Source organism: Heterocephalus glaber, unplaced genomic scaffold (assembly GCF_053883595.1).
Source record: "Heterocephalus glaber isolate CG9 unplaced genomic scaffold, H.glaber_assembly_v1.0 deba00001564, whole genome shotgun sequence".
NCBI lineage: Eukaryota > Metazoa > Chordata > Mammalia > Rodentia > Bathyergidae > Heterocephalus > Heterocephalus glaber.
Genome location: NW_028258351.1, coordinates 4,955,089 through 4,981,833, shown reverse-complemented (window position 1 = coordinate 4,981,833; position 26,745 = coordinate 4,955,089). Strand labels below are relative to the sequence as shown.

Genomic DNA, 26,745 nt, shown 5'->3' with positions numbered 1-26,745 from the left:
GCACTCTGGGGGATGCACTGAGAAAGACAACACCCCCCAAATGGTTTCCTACCAGAGTGTTTCACCTGAATATAATTATGAGGAAATAACTAGGCAAATCCAAATTAAGAACCATTTGACAAAAATCTGATCTGAATTCCTAAAAAAATCGATGCCTTCAAAGACAAAAAATATGTTAAAGAACCCTAAAAAGCCCCAACAGCTAAATTCAATATGTATACTTAATTGAATCCTGAATTAAAAAAAAAAACAGCTATAAAGGACATTATTGGGGCAAGTGGGGGAATTTGATGATGGATTGTGTATAGAAAGTAATATTGTGTCTTTGCTGAGTTTCCAGAGTATGTTACCCATTTTGTAATTATGCAGCATGTTATTAGGAGATACATACTGAAACTTTTAGGGCTGAAATGAAATCACATCTGCAACTTTCAAAAATTCAGAAAAAAATGTATATACCCCCCCCACACACTCACACATAGAGATAAATAATGGTAAAATGTTACTATTTGAATCTGGATAAAGGGTCTATAGGTGTATTCTTATAAATATATGTAAGTTTGAAAATCTGCAAATTAAACATGGGAAATAAAGTATGGGCTTTGGCATTAGACCTAGTGGCTTTGAGTCTTAATTTAAACACTTCTTTCCTGCTCTTTTTTGGCTATAGGGTTTTGGGCAAATAATATGTCACTTGTCAAGTAAACAGGAAAATAGGGTGAATAGTACGTACCCCATCAGCTTATGGCTCAGCCACTGGTTTTTCACATAGCAAGTGGAGTACTTAGTTAATGATACACCCAGTTATGACCATATCTGTGGTCAGTATCTGTTCACACAAAGGCACACATAGATGGGAAAGTTGGAATACTTCCACTTAAAAGGTGCTAATGCAGTTGTGAAAACCACAGAATGCCTCTTTCTCCCTATGTGAAAGACCCAAGACCTGTAGAATTGCCATTGAATCTGTTCCAGGGCAAAGATGGGGTTAAAAAAAACCCATTTGGGATTAGGTGTAAGGTAGGCTAAGGTGGAAGGGCCAAACAAAATCTGAGGAAACGGAGGTGCTGTGGCAGGGAGACAGATGAACTCTTGGGGGTTTGGGGAGGTTCATAGTAACTATTCCCCCACCCCACCCCTGCCACCAGTGGATGACTAGTTACTTTATCTACTCTGCCTTCCAACCCCACTCATTTGGTAGGGCCACAAATCCTGAATCTAGGGTGGGCACCAGATGTGTGCAAGCCTGAACCTCCACGTTTAATGTTCATGGGAAAAGAGGGTCCCCAGGGAAGAAACCAAACCGGGAGCCAGCTTTGTAATTACCCTGAGAATTTTAATGAAAAGTTGATTTCTAATGTTGGCCAGTCAGCCATTGTGAGGGCTAAAGATGGGCTAAAGAGCAGATTTCCCACTGGAAATTCTAATGGGAGGCCAGTCTTCTTTGCCTTGAGCGGCATGCTGATTTCTTCCCCTGTCACTGAGTCATGGGCAGGGTGAGAGGCCTGAAGCTGGGAACCCAGAGACTTCCCATTGCCGAGGCAGGGCCACAGTAGCTCTTTTAGGCTTTTAAGTGGGAGAAGCCGTTATTATTGCTGCTTTGTAGTAAAATCCAGGCCCTCCCAAGGATGAATGGGAGTAGCGATTGAGAAGCTTCCTAAGCTGGTTAAGACTAGAGCAAGGCACAGCAGCTGAGTTTACACAAGGTCAGGTTCAGGATGCTCCCTCTCCTAGTTCATCTCTAAAGCGTTGATGTACTCTCGAACCCACTTCTTCTCTGGGTTGGCACACACCTGGCGGTTCTTTCGGGTAACAAATCTGTAGGTGAGAAGAGGTTGACACCTGTTAGCACTGGGACAGCCAGTTTTGGGGATGAGGTGGATTGAGGCATAAGGGGAAATGGTGGTACTGGGGAAGGACATTTTTAGTGCTCCATAAGGTTTTATTTCTTTTTTAGGGAAAGATATTTCTTCTATTGAATCTAAAGGGTTCAAGCGAGAAGCAAAATTGTGTGCATTTTAACCCCACATAAGGGGAGATCCTTCAGGTCCTCTTCCCCTGCTCCAGGCCCTGTGTCAGGTGCTCAAGATGCAGAGAGAAGGAGCCAGGTGTCTGTAATCCCAATACTCGGGCGACTAGGCAGGAGGATGCTGAGTTTAAGGCCAGTCTAGGTTATACAGAGAGTTTTTTTGGAGTCTGTTTCCAAAAAAAAAAGCACACAGAAAAAAGACATCCCCTAGGAACTACACTGGCTAAGTGGGTGACAAGAAGTTAAAGGAACATATGGCTTGGCTTTAGACAATACAGTGCCTAGCATAGAATAGACACTTGACATATGGACACACGAATACATGGGTAGATGAATGAAAGGAGATGAACTTGAGTCTTGGTTTCACCTCTTGTTAATTGGATCACTGAGGGCCTTTCACTTCTCAGCCTATTTGCTGCCTGGTAAGCTGTGACTAGAAAGAACTCCTACTTCGTACAACTGTTGTGAAGCTCAAATCAGATATGTGTGAAGGAGTTTGGAATAATACTCCATATGTATTGTCCTTATTAGAATGCTGTGCAATTTCTGCATTAGGGTGAGCTGCAGCAACATGAAACCAAAGGTCCCGGTACTAGACTGTGGCTCACAGAGGTCAAAGGCCCTGAAATGTTGGCAATTTACCAGCTAGAAAGTGGAGGCTTGTGAGAGTTAGAGGCCTTATCTCTGCAGGCATTGATGGTGAAAGAGCTTCACAGCCTAGGAAACATTAAAAATTGGGAGTCAGGGCCCGGGGATTTATCTCAGTGGTTCCGGCACCTGCCTCACAAGTGCAAGGTCCCGAGTTTGATCCCCAGCACCAAAAAAAAACAACACACACACACACACACACACACACACACACAAAAATTGGGAGTCATGAGCGTCAGTGCAGCTGCTTCCTCCCGTTTATGGGGACACGGGAGATCATGGGGCTGAATAGCAGCGCTGCCAATTAACACAGTACTTCAGGGTTAGCCCTGCCTATTTGGCCCTTTCTCAGTTTGGCTTCTTTAGGATGTGTTCCATACACATTATTATTTTTTTAAAATTGAACATTCATTTTACGTAAGTTAGAATATCATTAAATATTTTAGAGGTTCTCATGGACGAAAGCTATTTATTGTGCAGCTGTCTAGAAATTTATTTTTAAAATTCTATTGTGCCTCAAAGTATACCCACATTATTATTTGGTCTGACAAAAGAGTTATATGTTTTCTTGTTTTTTGTTTTTTGTTTTGGTACCGGGGATTGAACTCGGGTCCTTGCGCTTGTGAGGCAGGCAGCAGAACCACTGAGCTAAATCCCCGGCCCCAAAAGAGTTATATGTCCCTAACAACACAGGGAATTTACAGTTCAGTATTTGTTTTAAAATTATGATCATAGAGGAGCCAGGAGCCTTTGATAGCTCAGTTGGTAGAGCAGAGAACTGTAGCAGATTAAATTATGATCATATCTTTAAAAATATAAGCTGGGTGTGGTAGTGCGCACCTATAATCCTAGCACTTGGGAGGCTGAGGCAGGAGGATTGCTGTGAGTTCAGGGTCAGTCTGGGTTACATAATGAGTTCAAGGCCAGCCTGAACTACATAGTGAGAGCCTGTTTCAAAAAAAATCAAAATGTATTCTCTACATTGGAGTACTATGCTCAAATATGTTCTGAGATGCAATGTACTCACCTCACTTAAATATTTAAAATAAGGCATTTTGGTATTTTCATTCTTTATGCATGTATCAGTGTATCTGTCAGAGACACTAAACTTGGATAGCTCTGATTCTATAACAGCATATAAAGAAACTTTTTTAAAAAGTTGTGGTAAAATTAACATAAAATATATCCTCTTAACCATTCTTAAGTCTATCCTGCATGTTTTTCTTCTTTTTTTTTAATAGCAAAACATTTATTAGTACATTTTAGGCATACCTAATATCCTGCATATTCTTGAGCTCAGATCTTTTCAGGCAAAGTGAAGGCATAGGTTGCCTGGTGAGAATGAAGATTTCTCGATTGCTTTTTGGGCCCTCACATGGACAGTGTTTCCTCTTAGCCAGTTCCTCTCACTATCTGTGAGAGCTGTTTGACTGTCTCCCGCCTGGATGTGCAGAGATGAAAAAGTGATCAGTAGGGCTCTGGTGCCTCCTAGTGTTCTGTTTTTTGTTTTTTTCTTACTTGGAAGGGTGTGGGAGCTTCTGACCTAGACCTTGTCCTCCTCGTTCAGCCAGGAAGACTGGGCACCTCTCTCCTCGGCACCCTTGGTCTGTAGCCAGGACGTCAAAGCCCAGGAAACCAACACCTGAGATGAGGATTGCTCAGGCCTCCATTTCCTCCTCCCTGCAGCACAGGGTTCCAAAGAACAGACTGTCTTTGTCAAGTCTTCCCTCCCACTTGCCTGAATTCCTTCTTTCCACTTGCTCCTTAGCGGTAGGGGTTCTCAAGTCTTTCTCTCTCAAGTCAGCGTCACTCTCTCCCCTCCCTTGGTTTTTCGAATCAGAGTCTCCACCAAGTTCTAAGATGACCTCGAACTTGTGATCTTCCTGCCTCAGCCTCCCAGAGTTCTGGGATTATAGATGTGAGCCACCAGACCAGCTTTCTTTTTCTCTTTGTTGTATTCTTTCCAAGGTCTCTGGACCCAGGCCTGGTAAGCATGCTTAATGGATGTTTATTCAATAAGTGGATGAATAAAAGAATGCATTTCATTTAAGTTTCACCCAGCACTTCTATGCATGTAATAAGACATTTAGAAAAAAAAAAAAAAGTAAGACACTTAGGCCTGGGGATTTAGCTCAGTGGTTCCACCGCCTGCCTCACAAGCAGAAGGACCTGAGTTTGATCCCGGTACCAAAAAAAAAAAAAAAAAGACATTTATATGATGATGATGATAAGTTAACATCTACTGTGTGCCAGGGAATAATATAAACATTTTATCATTCCCTCTGTGACCCCATGAGGGACGTGCTTCTTTATCTAATTTTGGATGAGGAAATTGAGGCTTAGAGAGGGTGAGTGAGGGGACCGAGTTTGCTAAGTTAGCTGGGGTTCTAACATGGCAGACTAACTCTAGAGCCAGTGCTTAGCAAGACAGTGCAACCTTGCCTCTTTAGTATCGGAAGGCCCTCCTCTTACAAGAAAATGTCATTTCCTCAGGGTTCTTTTGATGGTACCTTGGTGGCTTCCTCCTCCTCTTCCTCTTCCTTTCCCCCTTCTTTCCTCATCTTCTTCCTGTTCCTCTCTTCCTCCTCATCCTTCTTTTATGAGAAGGGTCTCACTAAGTAGCCCAGGCAGGCCTCTAACTCTCGATCTGGCTTCTTCCTCCTTAAACACGGTCCATCCTCAAGTTTGGGTGGTTTCCCACTCAGCAGCCATGTTGCCTGAAGCCTCAGCATAGTCCTGTCCCCCTGTCTCCCTTCCCCTGGCTGATCTCACCTCTCAAGATGCCTCACCCTTGTCTCTCCTTTCCTCCAGGCACCAAGGAGGCCCCAATACTATGCATGTGGGTAACTATAGCAGCTTCTTAATCAGACCCCTATTTTCTAGGCTTTCCTTGTTCCAGCTCATTTTACGCTTGGTAGCTCTGTGCTTTTGCTTCATTTTTTTGCAAGGCCCTCTGTGCTTCCTGCATAGAGGTTCTACACAAAGCAGATCCCCAGAGACATTCTCTGCTTGATAAACCCCACCCCTAGGCTTTTCTCTGCCAGTCCAGATCTCTCCTCACAAAGCACCTTTTGCAGAACCTCCTCTAAATCCCCTTTCCTCACTCTAGAAGTTGGATGTGCTATCTCTTTTCCTTTTGCGAGGTACTGTAGTCATTGCTGTGTCTGTCTGATTCCTCTTATTAGATTGTTAGTGGAATGGTGGTTTTATTCATCTCTGTCTGTCTGCCCATGATAGGTACTCATGGAATGAATAAATAAATAAAAATATTTATTTTTAGAAATGAAATTAGTAGGCTAGGTGTGGTGGCACACGCCAGTCATCTCAGTACTCTGAGGGGCTGAGGCAGGAGGCTTGCAAGTTCGAGCCCAGATTGGGCAATTTAGTGACTTATCAAGAACTTGTCTCAAAATAAAAGCCAAAAAAAAAAAGTGAGAGGGAGCACTGGGGATGTAGCTTAATGAGAAGGTCAGGGGTTCAATTCCCAGTACTGAACAACAACTAAAAAAGTAATGCTAAATATTGTCACTATACTTTGAGTGATTCATCAGGACCCAAGTTCATCTTTTTTTTTTTTTTCTTGGTACCAGGGATCAAACTCAGGACCTTGCACTTGTGAGGCAGGCAGTGGAACCACTGAGCTAAATCTCTGGGCCCCAAGTTCATCTTTCCAATGTCATGAAAGTTTTTGGATTAAAAAAACTTCAGCCTTTTTTATAGGAAACTTCATAATTGCACCATTTTTGTTCTTTGACTCTCTATCATTTTAAATTTCTTAAGCAACTGTGATTAATGAACTTGCTCTATAATAGAAAGAGAAGGCTCCAGAAACAGACTCCATCCCTCACTTACTGAGCATCCTGATAGAACAACAAACCTCTCTGGGTCTCACTTTCAGCACCAGAGTCACAGAGAGGCTTGTGCATACCTGACAGGGCTATTCAGTGAAATGCACAGACGGTGCACATATGACATTTGACACTTTCTATGTAGTGAGGATTACTATATTTTCCCAAATATATTCTCTTGACTATTTAAAGGTGAATCTCATTTTCTACTCAAATGAATATGTGTTTTGTTTTGATTTGTTTTACTTGACTGCAATTAGGCCCTGCCCTCTGACTGCCTTACTAATTCCTCTGAGGTTTAGGTGGGTTTGATTGTGGAATATGAGGGCTCTAGGGTTCTTAACTAGAAAGGGTGTTCAAGTAAAGCCACACTGGCAAAGATTGATACCTAGGGACCTGATCTACTGGAATGGGCAGGATCCTCCCAGGACTCCTGTCCAGTCCCTTTACATTATAGATGGGGACTCTGAGGCTAGAGATGGAGGAGCCGTGGTGATTTGAGTAGCTGGAGAATGGGTAGGAGTGGGTAGGGCACCTTCTCACAGGATTCCTGGGGAAGGACTGGCTCCGGGAGCCAGAGATGACCTCCCCTGCCCCACAGGAATCCATGGGGCCAAGACTCACACGACAGCTGAGTTGGAGCACTTGCCACTGGTGTAGAAATATTCCGTGATGTGGTGGCGGGGCAGTGGCCGGGGCATGTAGGCAAAGCAGCAAGGAGTGGTGTCTGAGGCATCTGGGAGAAGGAAAGAAGGAAGGAGATCTCAGCATTTATTGCCAGTGACAGTAGGCATTGTGCTGGGTACTTCTGTGATTTATCTTGAAAGGACTTTTATCCATATTGGCAGAAATGGAGGCACAGAGGGACACAGAGAGACACAGTCACTTGACCATGGACACACAGTGGCAGAGTGGGGATTCCAACAGAAGCCCGAGAGAATCTCCCCAACCTCCCATCTAGTCCTTGAGCTGAGCTTGTATCCTTCCCTCTACGCCATAAGCCCTGCCCTTGGCTCTCAGGATGTGCTGAGCCTCCTCCTTCCCGGTCCTGGGCCCTCTGGCCTCATTCCTGCTCTTTCAGGATACCCAGTGGGCAAAACCTGGCTTCTTTGTGACACGGGGGAGGCTGTGAGGAGGCTTCCAAAACCAAGGCTCCATGGCTTAGCCAGGATCCTAAGTGGGGCCTAAAGGTGCATATTGCTTCCTGGGAACTCTCGCTACACTGTAGTGAGAAGGAAACTGAACAGGAACACATTTGTTGGTCAGTTAATTCAAGAGGCTGCCGGAAGTATCAGTTGCCTCTTTCCAGCCAGAACTGGTTTGATTACCACCACCCCTGGCTGTGCGTCCTTAGGCAAATTACTAAACCTCTCTGGACCTCTGTTTCCCTCTCTGTAAGTAAAAAACAGCTACTCAAAGAATAGTTGTGTTGGGCCAGGGATTTAGCTCAGCGTTTCCGCCACCTGCCTTGTAAGCTCAGGGTCCCAAGTTCAATCCCCAGCACACACACACACACAAAAGAATAGTTGTGTTAAATAAGATGACATATGTAAAGCAGTCAGCACAAAGCCTGCTCCACTGTAGGCATTTAATTAGCTTCTATGTTCCTAACCCCCACCCCACCCCCCATCTATGAATTGAGAGAATATGACTGTTTTAGGAGGGTTTCATTAAATGTTTGGAAGTTTCTTAGAAACCCTGCTGGTGACAGGCAGGCATCAGTTGCTTTTCAGCTTTACTAATATTCCCACATTGGTCCACACTCAGTGAGCACCTGCAGGGCTCAGGAGTATGGGCCTTGGAGACACAGAAAAGATGATGGGGCGGGGGGGCGTCCCCTGACATGAAGCAGCTTAGAGATCTATCGCGGTCAACAGGACATTTGGGTGAAACAGCACATAAGAATGTAAAAATGGGGCTCAGACTGTATAAATGATACAGTGGAAAAGGAAGCAAGGTGTGACACAGCAGGATGGGGGGTGGGCATTCTAGGCAGAAGGTCAGCCAACTCCATGGGCTGTGGTGGCCAGACCTGGACTTACGTGGGGAGGCAGATGCAGTAGCACAGAGGGCGGCAGCAGTTAGGACGACAGAGAGGGCAGCTGCGGAGACCTTCATGGTACTTGCAGGCAGGGCTGTGGCAGACACAGATGCTATCTCGGGATCTTCGGCAGGCATCTTCTGCAGCTTGGCCTGGCCCTTTATAGGGAGCCAGGGCCAATAGGGGGAGCGCCCCCTCCAGGGGAGTTTCCGAAAAAGCAGCCAAGCACTGTGAATTGCTCAAAACGGAAAAGAAAACTGAAATTGCCTCCGGAAATTCAGGTCTCCTTACTGCTCTCCCAACTAGAGTGAGCTCATCCCCTCTCCCCAAGTACTAGGGTTTAAAAAAAACCTCTTCTCTGTTGGTACCCTCAGCTTTACCTCCTAGGGTAGGGTCCTCCCCAGAGACCAGGAAGTTGGGGCTTTGGAGTGCCGTGGGGCAGTTAGGACAGGATCAGAGCCATTGGGTCTTTATTATTCCCCCCCCCCTCCCCCGCAAAGTTCCTGCTCGTGCCTGATTTTATCTCCCTTCTCTCACCCCTGGAAGGGTGTTTTTCACAAAGTGTTTTATTGAGGAGGATCCTCTGGACATAGAATCCTGTTGAAAGCCATTCTACATAACCTTTTTATTCAGAAGAATAAAGGTGCAGGCTGGCTGAGATTATCTACTACTCCACCAAGAAACTGCAGCTGACTTGCTGGGATCAATCAGTTGGACTCTGGACTCTATTTGCCAGCATAGTTTACCAGCAACAAAAGAGACACACCTTGAATTGGCTGGGGTTTTTTCTTTCTTTTTCCTTTTCTTTTTTCTTTCTTTTTTCCCCCTCATTTTTGGTTATTGTTTTGTTTTTTCTTGATTCTTTGAACACGGTTTCTAGTTTTTTGTTGTTGTTCTGTTATGTTCTTGTTTTTATTTCTTCCTTTTCTCTTTCCCACCTGTCTTCTCCACCCATTTCCTAAAGTTTGTCCTCCAAACTTGCTCCTGATCTCTTCCTCTTCTGTTTCTGTTTTCTCCCTCCCAACCCCTTTTAAATCTTCTCCCCTAAGGGTAAAATTGCCATATTAGGGGTTATTGATTCCATACAATTTTCGGATTCATTCTAGATTTCATTATATAACCACAAATCTAGTTCATATGGTTGGTTTTTTGGGTTTTTTTGGTACCAGGGATCGAACTCAGGACCTTGCACTTTCGAGGCAGGCGCCAGAACCACTGAGCTAAATCCCCAGCCCTGAAATCCTAGCTTCTTTTTTTTTTTCTTTTTTGGTACTGGGGATCGAACTCTGGTCCTTATGCTTGCGCAGCAGGCAGTGAAACCACTGAGCTAAATCCCCAGCCCTCTAGTTCATATGGTTAAAGGTAGTAAATTAATAGTTACCACAGTTTGTCATTTTCTAGGTTGTATTTGATGCTATTGTTATTGTTGATTGTGCTACTTTAGCCAAGGTGACTAATTGTGCTAATCAGTTGTTTCTCCTGGTATACCAAGACTGAGATTGCCTAAAGGTCTTAAACAAACAAAAAAAGCCCCCTGTTGGCAGCTGGGCCAAGTAAGCAGAAACCTCACTCCTGATAAACTGAAGAGGAAGAATTGTGTAACAGACTCAAAACCTAAAAGCCAGCTACACCTGGAAGACACTTCTGAGTAGTAGTCATTTCCTAAGTGTTCTGAATACTGGCAATAAATTAACTACTTGCCATAAGCAATTTGCAAACATCAACCCAGGAATCAAACTTTAAAAATAACAGAAAATGAATAGACACTTCAGATACACACACACACACACACACACACACACACACACACACACACCCTGACTTTCAGCTCACCAAAGGCAAAACCTGGAGGCAATGAGGTGGAACAATCCAAAAGTCACCCATCTGGACTCTTAAAGTAACAGCAGAAGTAACAAAGCAGATGAACAAGGCTCTAGAAAAAAATCAAAGCAGAAATAATTTGTCAGATAACTACAGAGATGGTGACAAGAATGAAAGACATGCTTAGTGACTCTAGAGCAGATACAGATTAAAAAAAAAAAATAGAGGAGCTCAGGAACATGATGGAAACCATGAATGCCCAGCACAGGAAGGAAATAGAATCAATAAAGCAGATTCAGAGAGATATCTAGGAGATTAAGAACTCCATTGAAAGTATATGCAGCAGAATGAACCAATGTGAGGACATAATATCAGATATAGAAGACAGGATTGCAGTTAGTGATCATGAAAAGAGAGATTTCTTAAAAATAGCAAGGGAGCACAGGAAATAATTAAAATATGACTATAGCTGTCTAAGGCCCCAAATTCCCCTTGCCCATGAGCTGACTCTGGCATGCAGAAACATAACTATTTTGCCTCACATCACAAGTTGAGCCCTCAATGGTCCATGATACTGTGCCACTCAAGGGTAAGAGTACATCAGCTGAAGACATCCTGGTTCTTTGAGAACTGAGTAGTAATTAAAAAAAGAGAAAGGTTTCACCTGGGGGAAGGACAAATTCTTTATTAGTCTGCTATCTTATCCCACCTACTATCGTAAGAATGTTCTCCTTACAGCCCTCATCAACATAAAATCCTCAGTGACCTAAGATCCTCATCAACATAGGATTACTGACACCCCCCTAAGTCACCTGATGCTCCCTCCAATTGTTGTGTGTACCCAATAAATAACGGCTGGCTCGGAGTATCTTTGTCTTTGCTCATTCTGAGGCACTGACCCCATGTATTATAGCCCCCCACGTATTATGAAATCATATTTCTATTGTCTTTCTTTCTTTAGCTCTCACCACACCTTTCTAGGCAGTTGGAGGGGAGGATTAATTGCCCTCTGATAGAGTCCCTCAGGGAGGTAAAAGGTGAGAGTACCCACCTCATGACTGGGGAAGTGGAGCTGAGCTGGGCATTAGGAGCCTTTACACTGGACGTGAGTTGGAGTAGTTCCTCTGAGTGTAGTTGGGATCAGAATCCAGCTGCTCTGGCTTCCACTTCAGTGCTCTGTCCAGTAAGTTCAGCTTGACATTAAAGGTTTTATGGTTGAGAACAGTCTCAAAACTGAACTCATGTGAATACCTGGGCTAAATGTGGCATCCTTACCCCATTCCAAAGAATTGGATGCAGTAAATATTTCTCAATTCCCTGTTTGAGTAATTCAGAGATAGTGGTAATTTAGCCTGAGTGGGGCTGCAACTGGTTTCTGAACAAAAGTGTGTATCAACAAATACAAGAGGAACTTGAAAAAATATAATCCTATATTAAGAGCATTTTCTTGCTAGCTCCCATCACATATGTAACTTAGTGGCTGAGGGTGATTAAGTTACCCAGAATGAGAAGACCTTGTCACATTTCTCCCTCACAGTGACTCTGAGGCAGAGTGGTTGTTACCCTCACTTGACAGATGAGGAAATGGAACCTCAAAGAGGGTTGTTAACATCTTCGCAGTCCCACAGCTGATAAATGGGCACCGAGCCCAGACGTTTCCGATGTCCATGCCCCATCTTTCTATCAGTAAGGCACTGAACGTTATCCAGGTCCTTCTAGATGCCAGGTGCCATCCTAAACCCTTCATAACAGCCCTCTCATTCCCTTCTCACAACTCATTCATTAACAGTAGAAACATAACTTTGGAAAGTCTGGCCATCTCACTTCATGAGACAAATCACAAACATTTTAGAAACAGTCATCCATCCATGTAAAATTGTTTTGTCTATCTTAGCTGTTTCCTTTGGTCTACCTGAAATTAACCAAACATGTGAGAGGCTGTGGCTGAAGTGATAATTAACAGTAGGGACTCAGCAGCTTTTCCTGTTTATTAGTCATGTGACCTTGAACAGCTCAATATCTCAAGTTTTAGTTCTCTCATCTATAAATCAGAGAGAATAATGCTCCTGACACAATTAAGTTCTTGTAAATGTATGCAGCTTTTAATAGTCTTAGTACAATTTAAAAATACTATAACATTAGCTATTATTATCAACTTATTAAGAGCAAGGAGATGGCAGAACCTTTAAGGATATTCCATATTTTAAGCAATACTTTGCCCTACTTTTTGGCAATATAAATCAGACTCGAGTTAATATGAATTAGTGAACCTCATAAAAATGTTTATTAAGAAATATCTTTTTTGGGCTAGGGATTTAGCTCAGTGGTGCCATGCCTGCTTCAAAAGCACAAGGTCCTGAGTTCAATCCCCAGTACTGAAAAAAAGAGAAGAAGTGCCTTTTCTTACTCACAGTTTTTTTTTGTTTTGTTTTGCTTTGTTTTTTCAGTGCCAGGGATGGAACTCAGGACCTTGCACTTGCAAGGCCAGTGCTGTGCCACCTAACTAAATCCCCGGGCCCCTACAAATGTCTTTTTTTTTTGGTACTGGGGATAGAACTCAGGACCTTGTACTTGTAAGGCAGGTGCCGGAACCACTGAGCTAAATCCCCAGCCCGAGAAATGTCTTTTTAAATTTAATTTAATTTTTTTCTGGTACCGGGGATCAAATTCAGGACCTTGCACTTGGATGTCAGGTGGTGGAACCACTGAGCTAAATCCCCAGCCCTTAAAATTTTATTTTGAGACAAGACTTTACTAAGTTGCCCAGGCTGGCATTGAGTTTGCAATCCTCCTGCCTCTGCTTCCCAAGCAGCTGGGAGTACAGGTGTGCGTTACTGCATCCAACCATATGTTTAACTTTTATTAAGAGTCTACATAGGGCTGGGGATTTAGCTCAGTGGTTTCACCGCCTGCTGTACAAGCACAAGGACCCGAGTTCGATCCCCGGTACCAAAAAAGAGTCTACATATACATGAGGTCATGCAGTATTATTCTTCCTATGTCTGCTTACTGCTTATTACTGATGACTTTGAGGAAGCTGCTAACTTTCTTTGGGCCTAAGTTTCCTCATCTGTAAAGCAAGAGACTACATTCAATCTGCTCTGGGTAATGGAGACATTTAAAATCTGATAAGGGAGGGCAGGGGAATGGGGAAAAAAAATAAGAACCAAGATACATCATGTAAAGGTACAAGATCCCAATGATGAATGTAACTGCAGTGTATACCTAAAATATATCAATAGACTTAATGAAAAAAAATCTGATGATGACTGTAAACATTTTCTGCCCATAAGTAGAAAGCTACACAGATATGCTTGTCATTTTGCATATACAGTGTTCACAGACCTGGCAAGCTCACTGATGAGCCTCAAGAATCTACAGGCTCCTCAATCAGCCGTCCATACCTCGGGTACCCCTTTTCTGTAAGAGTCACAAAAGCCAGGCACACATCCCCTCCAGCTAAGTACGGCCTCTCTTCCCCTTGCCCTGGCCTGTCTTTGTTTTTCCTCTGTCAGCTATATTTTTCCTAAGCTAAGCTGGCTTCTAGCCAAGTCATAATGTGACATTAGGAAACTAAATGCAGGCAGGGAAAGTGAAACCTTATTCCATCTGGATTCTGGGGTTTTGATCAGACATGGAGTTTCCCCATCACTGTGTGTGGGTGGAAGTGGGTGCAGCTCTGGCTTTTCTGGCTGCTCTTAATAAAATGCCTAAAGTAGGGAAAGTCCCCAGTCTCTAGGAATCTGGGCCCCCAAGGGAAACCAGAGGCAAAACCATTTCCCCTCATGGACTTCAATTTTCCACATCTGCAAATTGGAGAGTTGTTCCCAATTCTCTGGTTGTTCCCCTGTTTCTCTGCCCTCCCCCCGACACAGCAAGAAGTTGTCTGCTCTTTTTTGCTTCTGTAAGGCACTGCCTGGGGCAGGTGCTCTGCAAGCTGGTTGGAGAATCTGCAGGAGGCAGCAGTGCAGGTACAAGCCGAGGCCTCCCAGCAGGCTTGGGACTGCCCAGGTGGAGACAGGATCAAATCCCCTCTGTGACTCCTTCTTTTGCACCCTGCCTTTGCCTTTTGGTGCCCTTCTTGTTTGTTCTTTCTGTGTTACTCTATTCTGCCTCTTTCCTTGCTTCCTTTCCCTTTGTTCCCCTCCCTGTCACTAGGGAGGTCTTTTACTAGGTCAGGGGGACTGACTCTAACAACTGCTCTCATAGCTCCCACCACATTCGGGCTCGGGCTTGCAGCTTGGCCTCCCCCGTTTCTTCTCGCCTTCACCACACAGGACAGTGGCTCTGCACACCCACTTGTTTTGTGCAACTGGAGACCGCATGTGGTGTGTTTATTGATGGGAACCAGGCTCATTCGCCTTGGGTTACTGCAGGAGCCCACCACAAGGTACCTTAGCGGATGAGGTGGCCATGAGAGTGAGGTCTGGGGGGAAGCATTTGTTCTTCCAAAATTGCTGGGTGACACAACTTCATGACCTACTTCTCATGCATGGGGGTCCTTTTACTTGTTTTATTCTGCATGTTTATTGGAAGCTTCCCCTTTTGGCACACTGCTTCATGACATTCTTGATCCTTTACTCTTTAAGGACCTCTTACTGCCAGAGCCCAGTCCCCACTTCTGCTATCTCTGGCCCCCAGCCGAAAGCCTGGTGAAGCAGGATAAACGAGACTGAAATCAGACTCTTTGTGTGTCTTTGGACAAATTATGAATTCTTCTATACTTGGTCTCCTTTTGGAAATGGGGCTAAGAATACCTAGCTCCTAGGATATCTCAGAGGATTAAATGAGACAATCAGAAACTGCTCACACCATTTCTGGTACAAAGTAGTTGCTTAGAAAACAGCCCTTTCCTTTTCTTTCCACAAATTTCCAGGTGCTAGCATTTTTTCCCTTAGTGTCCTCTCTATCCCAATAAACATGCTCATCTCAGCTACGAATCAGGAGCCATGAGGGTGAGGGAGAGGAGTGGACAGCAATTTTCCACCAGCTGTCATGTACCATTTTAGACTTTTTTCTGATACCGGGGATCAAACTCAGGACCTTGTGCTTGCAAGGCAGGTGTGGCGCCACTGAGCTAAATCCCGGCCTGCGTTTTAGATTTTTGAAGCATTATTTCATTTATTAGAAAGAAACCCACAGAAAATGGTGATGACTCAGATCTTCCCTGAGCTCTCTTTCCCTCTGTGCAATAGACTTCTGACAGTCCCATCTCTGTTCCACACTGGATTTCCCTCTCTCTCAGAGCCTGGCCATAGAGTTGGACATGGTCCCTCTTTCTTCCTTCCCAGCAGTCCCCACAAGCCAATACACTGTCTCTTTTTCAATGATTTTCACAGACAAGTATATAAGGAAGTGATAAATTTTCAGAATCTTAGAGGACTCTATAGTTGTGGTCTGAATTCCGTCCCCTTTTGTTTTGTGATCCTGGGAAGTCCCTTGGCTTCTTGTCCATTGCTTTCAGTCTCAGAGTTGGGGTCCCAGTCTGTTGCTTCTTCTCTGTGCTACTTCTCCTGCCCCCTCTACCCATCCCCCAATCAGTGCTTAGGCCTGCAGAGCACTCTGCCTCCAATATTGGGGATCTTCGAATTTCTCTAGGTAATTGCATTTTTGAGGACCTCCAACTTGGGTGAGGAAGTCCCCTTGGGGAATTTGTCCAACTGGGGTTTGGAAATTCTGCACCTTAGTCATTCCTTCTAGATTCAGCTTTGAGTCATGAAAAGATCAAGGGACCAGGAAGTAGGAGACCTGAGTCCTATTCCCAGTCCAGCTCCAAACCTAGTTGTGAGATATTTGCACACCACTTGCCCTCCGTGGGTTCAGTTTCCACATTTGGGAAATGGAGCTCTGACACTGCTATTTCTGAGGGGCCCTTTCCTTCTCAGTTAAAAGATTAAAAAAGTAGATGATTTTTACTGTACTAGAGAAAGATTTGAGGGGAGGTGTCTTGTTGCTCTTAAAATTAGTTCACATGACTCCTAAAAAGAAGGCTGAGGGGTTATCATCTCTTCTTTCCCTCCCATCTTCCAAAGCCTGGGACTCGCCACTTAGCTCATGAGCTACCTTCCCTGAGTGATATGGCACCCACTCCTCTTCCTCCACTCACATCTTTTCTCTTCTCAGTGCTCCACCCATCCACTGTGTCAAGTACTCATTCATATCTACAGCTCCTGTCAGTTAAATTTCTTTCTTCATAAGTGGAGAAAATATTTGCTAACTTAGTCAAGAAGGTAATGTATTGGGGATAATGTTGAATAGCTCATAGAATAGATATTGCATTGCAGAACTCGGCTTGGAAAAAGGATGAGTGAGAAACTAGAAATATTCTGTTTGGGTAGCAGATACCACTGTTTAAATAGATGTACCCCAGCTAATTTAATCCTTATTCCACTCTACCAAAGATTCACAAACCTAGGAGGAGAGAGTGTGACCAGCTAAGCCTGTGTGATTTGCTTGCTTTTTGGCTGGGAGAAGATAGGGCACCTGATTTTCAGGATCATTGATACTATATACCCTGAAGAGGGGGTGTGTGGGTAATGTCACAGAAAGATGTCACGGTAATACTGGAAGTGGAGACTGGATAACATGCAGAAAAATAAAAACAAAAGTAACCAACCAACCAACCAATACTCCACCTACCCAGTAACTCTCCCATGACATCTATTCATTCATCCATCCATCTATTCACCCATTCTCTTAGCCAACCAAATGGCACACCTTTGTCGAGTACCCATCATGTTCCAGAAGCCATGCAAAGCACTTAGATACAGTGCAAAGCTGTCAGTCGGAAACATCTCAAGAATCTCCTCACACAGGACTCATCTATGGAGCTGAAACAAAGACAAGGTACAGGGAAAGGAATTCATATGTAGGTACTGGAGGGTCTAGACAAACACTGCTAGGCCCATGCCATATCGTTCTAGATGTGGATAGATAAGAGATAGTTTCTGTGAACATCTTATACCACCAGGAGATTGCTTATCATAGTACAGAACAAAATGTGGTCAATTAGGCACCAGAAAATCTGGGTCTGGCTCTGGTCTTAGCTTTTCTCAACAGTGGGCAAGTCATATTCTTTATCTTCCTTTTTAAAATGGGAAGAATGAGTGTATTAGTTACTTTTCTGGTGCTGAGACAAAATACCTGACATACACAACTTACAAAGGAGGAGAGAAAGCCAGGTACAGTGTTGCATACCTGTAATCCCAGCACTTACGGAGGCTGAGACAGGAGAATCACAAGTTCAAGTCCTGCCTGGGCAACTTAATGAGACCTGTAATAAAATAAAAAATAAAAAGGACTAGGGATATAGCTCAAGAGTAAAGTGCCCTGGTTCAATCTCCAGTATTGGGGGGAGAGGTTTATTTTGGCTTACTGTTTTATAGGTCATTAAGATCAAAGGCAGAAACATCATGGCAGACGGGAATGCAGAGGAAAGCTGCTCACCTCATGGCAGCCAGGAAGCACAGAGGCGGCCAGAGAGGAAGGGGCTAAGCACCAGATATTTTCCCTGTGGCCATGCCTCCAAAACCCAGCCAGACACACCCAAATGTGTGCTTTGCTAATCTCCTAGGTGCTTCTCAAGCCAATGAGATTGACAGTCAAGATTAACTCTCATAATGAATATTAGAATCCCTGACGTGAAAGTTCTTTCCAAGCACAAAGTAAAAGAACTGTTTCACCATGGCTGCTTCCATTTCCAGAGTGGCTCATGATAACACTCATGGTTCATGTGCTGCTCTGACTTCGTTCACACCCTCACTGCCCACCGCCCAGTGGTGACCATGGAGAGGATTTGTTGAGAGTTTCAGTTTCTCAGGCTGGAAAATGAATGTCCAGCCAATCTCTGCTCTGAACCTCAGAGAAGTGCTTCATGTGCCTCAGGTGGGCTGTAAACATTGGTGGAGTGAGGCTGGTCCTGTAAATGGGAAGGAACTGACCAGGGGAGGCTCTGAACCATGAGGGAGGCCTAACAGTTTCAGCTTGCAATGGGAGAGTGCTGGGCTTTCCAAGCTGTAGCCAAGTCAACACAGGAGATGGACCACAGCTTGAAGTCAGAGGGGAAAGATGCACTGTTGGGAGGAATTAGCTCTCAACTTGTAGTATTGCAGGTCATGCCCCCAAATGAGTCATGGCACCTCTCCGAGCTTCTGTTTTCTCCTCTGAAATGGGTGGTTTACCTTCAAGGGAGCAGGCCGATGGTGGTGCTGACGTCACTTGTCCTAAGCTGAATTTCTGGGCCAGACATAGACCTGCCTGGTAGCCCCTCAGCTGATGTCTTCTTGCTAAGGATCTTTTCTTCATATCAAAAACACTCCCTGGGCTACCTTTATTGTTGGTGGGCTACATGTCAGTACAAACTCTATGGAGCTTGGCACAATTATTAAAGTTTTAAAAGCACATATTACATTTAACAAGCATTAGCAGTTCTACTTCCAGGGATTTATCTTATAGGTGTGTTGACAGATGTACAACTTAATGTACATAAGATATTCATGGTGTGTAGTGATTAGGATCGGAGGCAACCTAACTGCTCATCAGTAAGGGACCAATGAAATGATTCTGGCACTCCGATACAAAGGAAAGTCCAGAGGCACTAAAAAGGAGGAGGAAGCTCCCTATAGGCAGATTTAGACCAATCTTCTTTTTTTTTTGGTACTGGGGATTGAACTTGGGACCTTGCACTTGTGAGGCAGGCTTTCGAGGCAGGCAGCAGAACCACTGAGCTAAATCCTTGGCCCCTAGACCAATTTTTAAGACCCAGTAAGTGAATGAAGCAAGAGAGCAGATTGGCTCATATAGAATGTTACAATGTGTGCATATAAAAATCAAAACAAAACAATACTATGGACTCATCTTTCCTCTTACATGCATATTTTCTCTCTCTCTCTCTCTCTCTCGATCTCAATATGTAGTTCAAGCTGGCCTTGAACTCACTATGTAGCCCAGGCCCCAGCTCACAGTGATACTCCTGCTAGGATTACTGGTTACTACTAGGATTATTGGGACTATGCCTGGTTTAGGCTCTTTTGGAGGTGGCATAAAACACTGGTATCGTTTACCTTTCTGTTAGGCAGGGTAAAGAGGGAGGCTTCCTCCTTTTATGCCACTTAGTACTTCTAGAATTTTGCACCATGTGAATGTTTGATCCGTTTTTAAAAGTCATGCCCAGGTATTGCAGGCAGACTCCCCAAGGAGCTTCATCTCAAGCTCAACTTCTGTTGCCCCTGAGACCAGAATGACCTGAGGGCTCTACAGGGTCCCCTTCCTGTCCTTGTCCCCTCACGAGCCCTCACCACAGGGGAAGTGGGCTTTTAGTTTTGACACCAAAAATATGTGCCTTCCTCCCAAAGAAGAGCCTGGGGAGCAATGGTTATCTCCTCTGACAAGGACTGTAGCAAAGTGGAGACTGCACAGGTGTCAGAGTGAGATTTGCATCACACCTGGCTTGTGCCATTTAAACTGTCAAATCTCAGTTGCTGCTGTGCTCTTGCTGGACCAGCTCCTCACTGTAAAATGGGCTGGCTTTCCACGGAGCTCCGGTGCCTGGGAAGAGGAGGGTCATTATAAACAGTGCCTGGCTCATAGTAGGTGCTCAGTACCTGGGAGCCGTTGTGCTCTGGAGGCTCAAGTAGGCGTTGGGGGGACAGTTCCCATGGAGGTTTGTCCCAGCCTCGGACCTGCGAGAGGTCCAGGCTCCCCAGGTCCTCGGAGATGGTGTGACTCATGTAGTAACTCCTCGAAGTAGCCCCTGCCCATCGCAGCCCACTCACCCCACTCTACACCACATCAGGCAATACCTCACATGGTTTTTAAAAACCTCACCATGAGTGGTAGGTAGTAGTTTTATCCCCATGGAAACCATGGCTAAGCAAAGTGGGATAGCATGATTGCTAAGCAGATCAATAGCCCAGTGAGAACTCAGACCAGGGAGTATTGGTTTCCTTTTTCATTTCCAAGTGCCCGTCCTCTTGTTCCTGCGAACTGGGCTGTGTGGGTCAGAAATAGACACAGCAACTCATGCTTCTTTTTTTTTTTTATGATACTGGGGATTGAACTTGGGTCCTTGTGCTTGCGAGGCCAGCAGCGGTACCACTGAGCTATATCCCCGGCCCCAGAAACTGATGCTTCTTAGAAAGTGACAAGGAGAAGGCTGGCTGGAAAAGAGGAAATGCAGGCACTTCCAGGACTCATGATTTCCACTCTAGGGCTCCAGTGGGGACTGGCTGGACAGTCCCCACCACCATGTGAGATGTAAACAGACAAGACTCAGCAAACTCAGGACTTGTCACCCAGTGGGAGATTTCTGAAGCCTGGCCTGAGAAGAAAAGTTACCCCAAGAGGCGGGCAGGAACTCTGTCTGTGATAAGACAAGAAAGGAGGCAGGTGGGCACCCAGCCAGTCCTGAAACCGGCAACCACAGCTGAGAGGTGGAGGAACCCAGGAGGGAGGAAGGCAGCCATCCCACTGTGGTTCAGCCTCAGGCTTGGATCAAAGGAGTCTGTGGCCAGACCAGGGTCACAGGGAAGCCACAGTGGAAACACCCCAGCCGATGCCTGCCTGCCTCGTGTGTCTCTAGCCAGTGACCTGGGGTAACAAAATACTAATGACAATTATGCAAGGAAGACACAGACATATGCAAGATTCAAGTTAAAAACATTCCGATCACTACTAGATTCAAGCGATGCAGAAGTATATAGAGTTGTAACAGGAATCTACAGTCATGATTTACAGTTGCAACAAGTGTACAACTGCAGGACTACAGGAAATAAAACTACTCCTATAGCTTCATTTGGTATATATATTCCTGCTGTTTTGCTGGTCTGATGGGGAACTTTAACCTCAGCCTTTCTGGGTCATGTCCAGGTATTTCAGGGCCTATATGATTATTCACTTTCACAGGTTCTTGCTGAGCCATCTTCCCTGGACTTAGAATAGCCTGATGGTCTGGTGGTTTTCTGATAGCTTGGGGTCACATTTGAGGAAGGTCATGGAGACCTGATGGTCCCTGAAGCCCTTCCTCTGTGGGGTCTCCCTGCTTCCCTGCCCACTGGGACATGTATGCAGCACCTGCCTCCCTCCTGCCCAAACTAGGAGGCTCTTTGTGGCTTGAAAGACATCGATTGACTCCTGTTGATCACTCTGCTGAAGACACTGAATATGATATGTCCTTCCTGCTGCACACTTAGGTTTTTAGAGCACAAGCCAGAGGCTTATAAGTCTCTGCCTGTGTCATCTCTTCCCTGAGAAGGTGGAGGAGTGCATAGTGCAGACTGTGCCACTGAGGGAAGGGGAGTGAGGATAACAATAGGAAAAGATCTTACAATTTCCTACCAGAAAAAAAACATGAGCACTTTCCTTCTAATAGCACCCTGTTTCTCAAAGTTACTCTTAAGAACAACTTGTCCTGCATTTGCAAACGTAAGGATTTGGTAACTTATGTGTGTCCCTAAGAGGGTAATGCTAGGGCTGGAGTCATGGCTCAGTGATAGTTTGCCTAGCATGCATGAAGCTCTGGATTCAATACCTGGCACTTCCACCACCACTAAAAAAAGAAAAAAAAAGATAAGGCCTCTCTACACCTGGAGGGACTTCTCCACCTCCTCTCCAAGATCTACTTCACCACTAAAGAAGGGAGCAGCCATACTGTCATGCTAGGGAGCCGCAGGGTACAGCAGGGTGACCAGAGCTGGCCATGTCAGTCTCTTCCACATCCATAGCTCCCTGGTTCCTACCAGGCAAGCACACAGTTCCCAAGAGAGAAGCATGAAATTGCCTCTTCTCTCCGTCCTCCTCTTCTTACACCTTATTAAAAGACTCACTGAAGTATAACTTGCATAGACTGAAGTGCACAAAGATTTCAGCTCAAAGAGTTTTTATACACATCTGTACTTGTCTAACCACAGGCCCTTTCTAATCTTTTCAGCTCTCCAGAACCTTCTCCCCATTCTCTCACAGTGATTATCCATCCCCGAAAGGTAATCACTACTTGGCATCCATGGCAGTTTAGACTGTTCTTGAATGTCAAATAAATGGACAAGAGTGTATATACTCTTTTTTTTTTTTTGGTACCAGGGATTGAACTCGAGTCCTTGCGCTTGCACAGCCGGAGGCAAAACCACTGAGCTAAATCCCTGGCCCTGTATATGCTCTTATGGGTCTGGCTTGTCTCCCAAATTGTGTCTGTGAAGTTTATTCATATTGTGCTTTTGTATGGTTTATCCCTTTTCATTGCTGGATAGTGTTTGATTGCATGGATGCACACAATTATTGAAGCTAAACACAGGCTTCTCTCATTTCAGGTCCCTTGTGCCCCCTTGATCTAAATGGAAAACATCGGGATACCTTGCTTCCTGCCTGTTAGCCCTGAACTCTTGTTCTCTACACATCTAGAGGTAAAAGGAACAGTATTTTCTCTGTGCATAATGGTACACACCTGTAATTCCAGCACCATGGGAGTCTGAGGCAAGAGAATTGTAAGTTCAAGCCCAGCCTGAGCAACTTCGTGACTTAGCAAGACCCTGTCTCAAAAATGAAAAATAAAATTTAAAACAGGCTGGAGATGTAGCTCAGGGTCAAGGCACTGTGTTCAGTTCCCAGTACAGAAAAGAAAATAAAACAAACAAGAATAACAAACCAGGATTTCCAGTTTCTTTTCCTATCTCAAGTCATATTTGGCTCTCCTTTTCCCCCAGAATTACCTGACAAAGGACAGGAAGAAAACTGTTCTACTGAGGAGGATTTCTGCTGCATTTGGGGAGTGGAGTTTGTGTGGAATTCTTGGTCTGAGGAAGAGAGAGAAAGAGAGAGACAGAGAGAGAGAGGAGGAAGGAGGGAGAGAGGTACCCCGGGCATCTGTGGTTAATTAATTTTTGGTTGAAAGTGACAAAAATCTAATGGAAATAAGCTTAAAAAGGAAATTTAGGGCTGGGGATGCAGCTCAGTGGTAATGCACTTGCCTAGCACATGCAAGGCCCTGGCTTCAATCCAGTACTGTTAAAAAAAAAAAAAAAGGAATATAATGACTCATGTAATTGGAAAATGAAAAGAAGTTCCAAATTTCAAGAGGTCTGGCTAAATGCAGAGTTTAAGCAATGTCTTTAGGAGGTTCTCTCTTTTTAAAATTTGGGTTAATATATATTAATTGTACATATTAATGGAGTTCAGTTGCTATGTCAATATGCATATAATGTGCACTGATTAAATTCAGCCTTCCTTGGGCCGGGGATTTAGCTCAGCAGTTCTGCCGCGTGCCTCGAAAGTGCAAGGACCCAAGTTCGATCCCCGATACAAAAAAAAAAATTCAGCCTTCCTTTATCCATCCTCCCCATTCCCTCACAACCTGTAATAACCACTTTCTATATTCAAGCTGACTTTTAAAAAATTTAGAACATGCCATACTCATCTCTCTGTCTCTGACTTACTTCACTTAACATAATGTCTTCCAGTTCTATTCCATTTTGCTGCACATGACAGGATCTCATTCTCCTTTATGGAAGAATAGTATTCCACCATTTCCCCAAGGATTTATTACACTCTATTTTTCCTCTCTGCCCCTTCTGTGTATTGCCCAATTTTCTTTTCCTGAGGATGGACTTTCTTCATTTAGAGGTGGAAGAAAGGGACAAAGCCTCAAGTTAGGTTTCTCATCATTCTAGTTCAGCCAACTGCAGTAAAGAGTGTTTCTTTCTCCCACAGTTCTTTAGCAGTCTCAGGGAGGGACTTCTTCTGACCCTGTGTGGGTCCTGTGTCCACTTCTCAGACCAGTCTCTACGGTCAGGTTTGGGATAAGCCCAGGAGATAGATCCACCCATTAGGATCATGTGGTGGGAGGACACAAAAATGATCCATATTCACTGGGAGGGCTGCAAGTGGGGCAGGGTGCGCTTCCCCCTACTGCCTTGATTCTTTATTTCTCATAATACTACCAGCAGGGGTTTAGGGATATATCAGACTTCCCTGAAAATTCAGGGGGCGATGTTGGGTGCTTTATATTGCAGCAATACAACAACCCAGAATCCCTGGTCTTAGATGTGTTTGGGCCTCCCTGCCACTTGGGATTTCTTTCTGTTGATCAGTCTCTTGTCATATTGTCTGATCTTTTCTCTTGTTCCCTAGCCATCTCTCTTCCTTTCTCTGCTTTTCTGTCTAGTGTGCAGAGTAGTTTCACTTTCCCTTTTTATTCCATTCCCCCTACCCATGCTCTAAGATTCATATTACTTTTTTTAAAAATTAGCTTTCAAGATATTTTCCTAAACCCAAGCAATTTTGTAAGAGCAACCCCTGTGCCAGCTGTTGGGATGACTGGAGTTTTTATCTTACTCTGCAGGCCAGGAGCTGGATCCGTTGAAGTTCTGTGGGCATGCTTCTTGTGACTTAATGAAAGTCTCCAGGAAGAAGGAGCTGGCTGCATTTTCACTTATAAATTATATGACAGCTGGAACACGGCAGCTCCAGATAGGGAAACTGCCTGAATTTTGACACTGGTTGTGTCCATGTTGAAGATAACAGGCAAAAAACTATTGATGCAACTGGAGTTGAAATTATACCCATCCTGATGCTGGAGGTTATTGCATTTCTCAACATCTGAATGATTTGTAATTATAATTTAAAAAGGACCCCAGAAAAGATTTTTGCCGTTATGCTTTCTTACAGACACAGTCGAGGGAAGAGTAACTCTCTAAGAGGTGTCTTAAATACTAGCTGGTGAAACACAGTCAAAAGCATGTGGGGCTGGGCTGGGGATTTAGCTCAGTGGTTCCACTGCCTGTCTCGCAAGCTCAAGGACTTGAGTTCGATTCCCAGTACCAAAAAAGAAAAAAAAAAAAAAAAAGCATGTGGGGAAGGGCCTTTTATGATAGTTAGGAGAAGCTCAGTAAGTCAGTCAAGGCTGTTTTATTATGCAGATATAAGCTGATAACTTCTCCATTGACTGAGTTTCTAGTGATTTAGTTATCCTTCTCTTCCTAGCACAGAGATAGACACCACTCCAAACAGAATTTCCTGTGTAGATGGAAATTTCTCTTACAAATGGGTGCTTTCCCTTTTTTCAGAACAACTTCTGTGTTCACTGTTTCCTAAAATAATCAGCTCAAAATAATCCTTTTTCTCAAGAGACATACTTGAGGGCCAGAGATTTAGCTCAGTGGTGCTGCCGCCTGCCTCGAAAGCACAAGGTCCTGAGTTCGATCCCCGGTACCAAAAAAAAAAAAAAGAGAGAGAGAGACATACTTGAGGTGGCATGTTCTGGTCTCCTAGTCATATTTTTGGGGTGGTGTATCCTGTATCCCATCAATATGTATGTTAACCTGCTCAATCTGCTCTCAACAACTCTGTAATACGGCAACTGTTTTACTGATGGAGGAAAAGGAAACTAAGAATGTAATAGATTTTCTTACTTTGTGGTAAGATGGATTGTTGTTTCAGTTCTTCACTCCCTTTCAGCAATTGGCGAATACATCTACATCTTTTGCCATGTGACATTGTGGTGTATGTTGTCACCTTGTGACTTAAGGCTCAAGCATAAAACTTGATTTGGTTGATGATCAAGCAAAGGCTTGAAATGCACAGGCACAGTTGGGATTCTTTTCTCATGCTCTGCTGTCACCATGAAAATGACCTGGGCTGGTCCCAGGAAGAAGAAGAGCCACCAAATATCAGCTCAGAAAGGAGAAAGTAAAAATCATCCCTGTTAATTATAAGACTGTGCTAGACTCAGATATGGTGAGCTGCAAAGTCAGTAGAAAATGTTTCCCTGTGGTCACATAGCGCTATACTACAGACCTTCAAAACACTGTAAAATTTAGTCACATTTTATGATGCTGGTGTTCTGGTGTTTGGATAAGTACTTCTTGGGTTGAGAGTAGAGAAACCAATCATGGCTACATAATAATAATTTTGGACTTTCAGACTCCCAGCCAAGAAAGTCCAGGAATCCTCATCCTCTTCCCTGTCAAGGTTTGTGCTGATGTGGTTTTCTTGCACTAGTGCCATTCTGCACTTTGACTCTTAGTGGCTGCTGTCATGGCTAAGGCTGAGCTCACTGTGTTCCTGATCTCTATAGGATACCCTCGGGGAAACAGAAAAAGGGTCTCTTCCATTGCTGTTTCATCTTTTTTCTAGACTTACCAAAGTCTTCGATCTTCTCTCTGGGGAATGGTTATCCTGGGGTCTACTTATTTAATAACTAAAGTAGATAAACTGTAGTTATATTTTTAAAAATCCCCCAACTCACTAATGAGCATTCTTAGACTAAGGCTGTATGTGAATTTATTCCGCAGAGTGAGATTTCTATCTTCCCTGGAGACTGGGGCCAATGTTTGCTTTACCACTTTTTTTTTGAGAATCATTTTCCCCCC

At 44.2% G+C, this 26,745-nt stretch overlaps 1 protein-coding gene and 1 long non-coding RNA gene across 2 annotated transcripts; one reads left to right on the top strand and one right to left on the bottom strand.

Annotated features, from left to right (window-relative positions):
• Positions 1–1,315: 1,315 nt before the first annotated feature.
• Ccl5 (C-C motif chemokine ligand 5) lies at positions 1,316–9,037 on the bottom strand. Its single transcript, XM_087191474.1, has 3 exons — positions 8,568–9,037; positions 7,150–7,261; positions 1,316–1,818 (listed from the first exon to the last, which is right to left on the bottom strand). Exons 1-3 carry the CDS (start codon positions 8,701–8,703, stop codon positions 1,731–1,733), a joined length of 336 nt encoding a protein of 111 aa, XP_087047600.1. The 5' UTR covers positions 8,704–9,037; the 3' UTR covers positions 1,316–1,730.
• Positions 9,038–17,793: 8,756 nt separating this feature from the next.
• LOC110346891 (uncharacterized) lies at positions 17,794–25,869 on the top strand. The gene is made up of 3 exons (XR_002391180.2): positions 17,794–18,271; positions 22,690–22,782; positions 24,717–25,869. It is a non-coding gene; the product is annotated as an uncharacterized LOC110346891 (long non-coding RNA).
• Positions 25,870–26,745: the final 876 nt, after the last annotated feature.